Source organism: Polyodon spathula, chromosome 3, assembly GCF_017654505.1.
Source record: "Polyodon spathula isolate WHYD16114869_AA chromosome 3, ASM1765450v1, whole genome shotgun sequence".
Classification (NCBI taxonomy): Eukaryota; Metazoa; Chordata; class Actinopteri; order Acipenseriformes; family Polyodontidae; genus Polyodon; species Polyodon spathula.
This window is the reverse complement of record NC_054536.1, coordinates 21886547-21889490: the sequence shown is the minus strand read 5'-3', so window position 1 is coordinate 21889490 and position 2944 is coordinate 21886547. Positions and strand designations below refer to the sequence as shown.

The 2944-nt window shown below is 39.1% G+C and overlaps 1 protein-coding gene across 1 annotated transcript in view; it reads left to right on the top strand.

Annotated features, from left to right (window-relative positions):
- LOC121308024 (protein phosphatase 1F-like) overlaps nt 1-325 on the top strand; it is a 4990-nt gene extending 4665 nt beyond the window's left edge. The window contains exon 8 of the mRNA XM_041240333.1: nt 309-325. Within this exon, the coding sequence (XP_041096267.1) occupies nt 309-325 (17 nt within the window). The remainder of the gene's footprint in view (nt 1-308) is intronic.
- The last annotated feature ends 2619 nt before the right edge of the window (nt 326-2944 follow it).

Here is a 2944-nt window from a genome sequence, read left to right as displayed (position 1 = left end):
GGATGTTACTGGTTGAAAGCATGTCAGTCAATATGAGAAGCAGCTGGTTGGTCAGCTGGATAGTCCAGAACATGATTTCTACTAAGTTTCAGACTGTTTTGTGAAAATGTTCATAGATTATTGTTGTAATATTGTCGGTGGTAAGATAGTAGCAATGACATTCATTGGTGTAAGTGGCCTTAAAAACACAATCACAATGGGAAGTAATGGTAAGGTGACCATATAGCTCTAGGTTCAGCTGGACAGTTCAGGCTTTTCAACCCACAACCCAATGTATTCTAATAAGCATAGTCCTGCTTCTCTCAAAGGAATGAATGGTACCTGAGACGGGCAAAACGTACCAGAATGCATTGGGTTGACAGGTAAAACGTACCAGAATGCAGTTGTGTGTTGAAAAGCCTGAACTCCTCCAACCTGTCCTGCTGAAAACAGAGCCATATGGTCACCTTAACTAATGGGCACATTTACAGGGAGGCCAGTGAGCGGTTAGCCATCAGACTGTTTACAACATATAAAAGCATGGTCTGTCCTAGGCAGAGTTCAGGCACTTTCTGGTGGTTTGGTTTAGTGTGGGGAAGATCATATTACTGCTGCCCATGCTAAACCTGTTCTGAGGGAAATGGAAGGACTAGTGAACTGAGAAAATATTTGTGAGAGAACTTAAATCAAACACACCAGGTGCCCTTATAAAATGTCACTGTCTGGGTTGTATATCAATGTAGTGCTAACAAAATGAACATGTACTGATTTCACAGTGCTCTGAATAAGGCTATACAGTAGCTTTCTTTTACAACATCCTCAGCGTACTAATTACTTTTTACCCTTTTAGATCTGTTACAACTGATTTAATAAAACTTTACCAAGTCTGTTCAATTAACATGAGCTTAGTCCAGAATAAAAACAAAGCAATTAAAATAAAAAAAAAAACCTGAAGTGGAATGTAATATTAGCTACTGATGATTCCTGGCCTCTTTTCAGTTCCTTCTCATTCTCCTTTAATTAAAGCGAGGCACCCTGGAATGATTTCATTTTTCTGGGCTGGGAACCTGCAGAGATGCATTTGTTAATGTTTCAATGCACTGGCTGGAATCCAGGCAAACAGGTTTATCTGACAAAATTAAAGTGAAACATCTGGATTTAACATTTAACACAAGTGCGTCACCATTTTCAAAGATGTAAGGCTGTATTCACAAACCATTTACCCCAGTTTACAGGGTTTTTTCTGGGTTTGCAGTGTGCAGGTGTAGTGGTGATGTGATTATGAAACAGAAGACAGACAACAAAGTTCACAATCCAAATGGGTTTGATTTTTATAATCCTCATCTGGAGACCACAAAGAATAATCACAGGCAATACACAGCAATGTATATAGCACTGTTCCAAAACAAGGGGTTGCAGTCCCAAAATAAGACACCACGTCTGTAAATTATAACACAGTAGAACACATAGGACCACACACACAATTACAAGGAGTGAGTTTTATCGTGCTTGGATGGAAATAGAATTTTTAAAGTGTACAATGGTGCAGTATTGTCCGGGTTTAGTGCTGGCCTTTATCGACAGCTCCAGATTATGTTTAGCTATCTAATAACAACAAACAAGTAGATTTTAGACATGACAAAACAAACAAACAAAACACTCATTGTAATTTACAGTACTTTTTCGGGTTCAGCTAACATAACACCGAAGGAAGACCAAGGTTCGAATTGTTGAACAAAGGAACAGATCACCTTGCTATGTCCCCTTATATACCTTCAGTCACACTTCCTTGGTTAGCGAGTGCAGCCGTTTCTCTTCCAATCCAAGGTTGCCACATCGCTTGTGATACATTTATCTGCTATATCACCAATCACATGCTGCGCTGTAGACCCCACCGATCTCACTCTAGTACTGCGCACTGATTTACACTCAGCACCCTCACTGCATCACCTGGCTGAGTTAGTGTCGTTGTACGGTTGGCGTGCTGTGGGCCTGACTAGTCCTTGGAAGAGCAGTGTATGTAGAGATCATCTTTGATGACGAACCCCTAAGCGTAATCGACATTAAGATACTGTCTACATCAAATAATAAATCACGAAAAACGAATTGGAATTCGTGTCACTTTCACTATTATAGTGGGAACTATTCCGGCGACGATATTCTTATCTCATTATTACTATTTTAGACTTTAGGCATGTATGGAGCAAGGTATTGTATAAATCGGGCGTTCGTATACTATTTTTCGTGGGAGGTGTGGTAGGAGGGCTCTCGGCGCAGTATTCTGCTGCACTGATTTCACACTCAGCACCATCTCCGCGATTCCAGGGCATCGCATCACCAGCAACATCGGGTGTTGTAGGAAACTAGATGAGCTGTCTGCAAAATTCTTATTATCAATACTGCTTTGTTATCATTATTGTATCATAACATGTGAATTGTCGTTTATTATTTGTATTATTTATTGTTAGTTGCACTTAATGCAAGTGAAAGTGTAATTCACCTTGGATAAAGGCGTCTGCTAATATGAATAAGTAATAATGATAATAATATGGAAATCCGTAAATATCTTTCCATAGATATTATCACGAACATATGAAAAAAGCATCCCTTACGTACGTGAAACTACACGTATGTAAGAACTGTCACGAACCATGACAGAAGCCCCCTCTCCCGGCCCGCTGCGGTTCAGGCCTCTCATAATGTATACGTATTTCGTTACAAACCAAAAATTGACACATCTGGGGCCTTGTTGTTAGTTGCCTTAATGCTTTCCTAATTTTAATAAACTTTTCCCTAATGTAAATAACACAATAACAAATATATACAATTTAAATACATTATCATCAATGAACACTAGTTAAAATAAAAAATCAGTTATTTGTTTTATTTGCTGAAATGTGTAAGGCGAACAATTTTTGCAAAACAGGCATTTTAAGAGCACCCGCATCTTGTTTGGGGTCCTGAG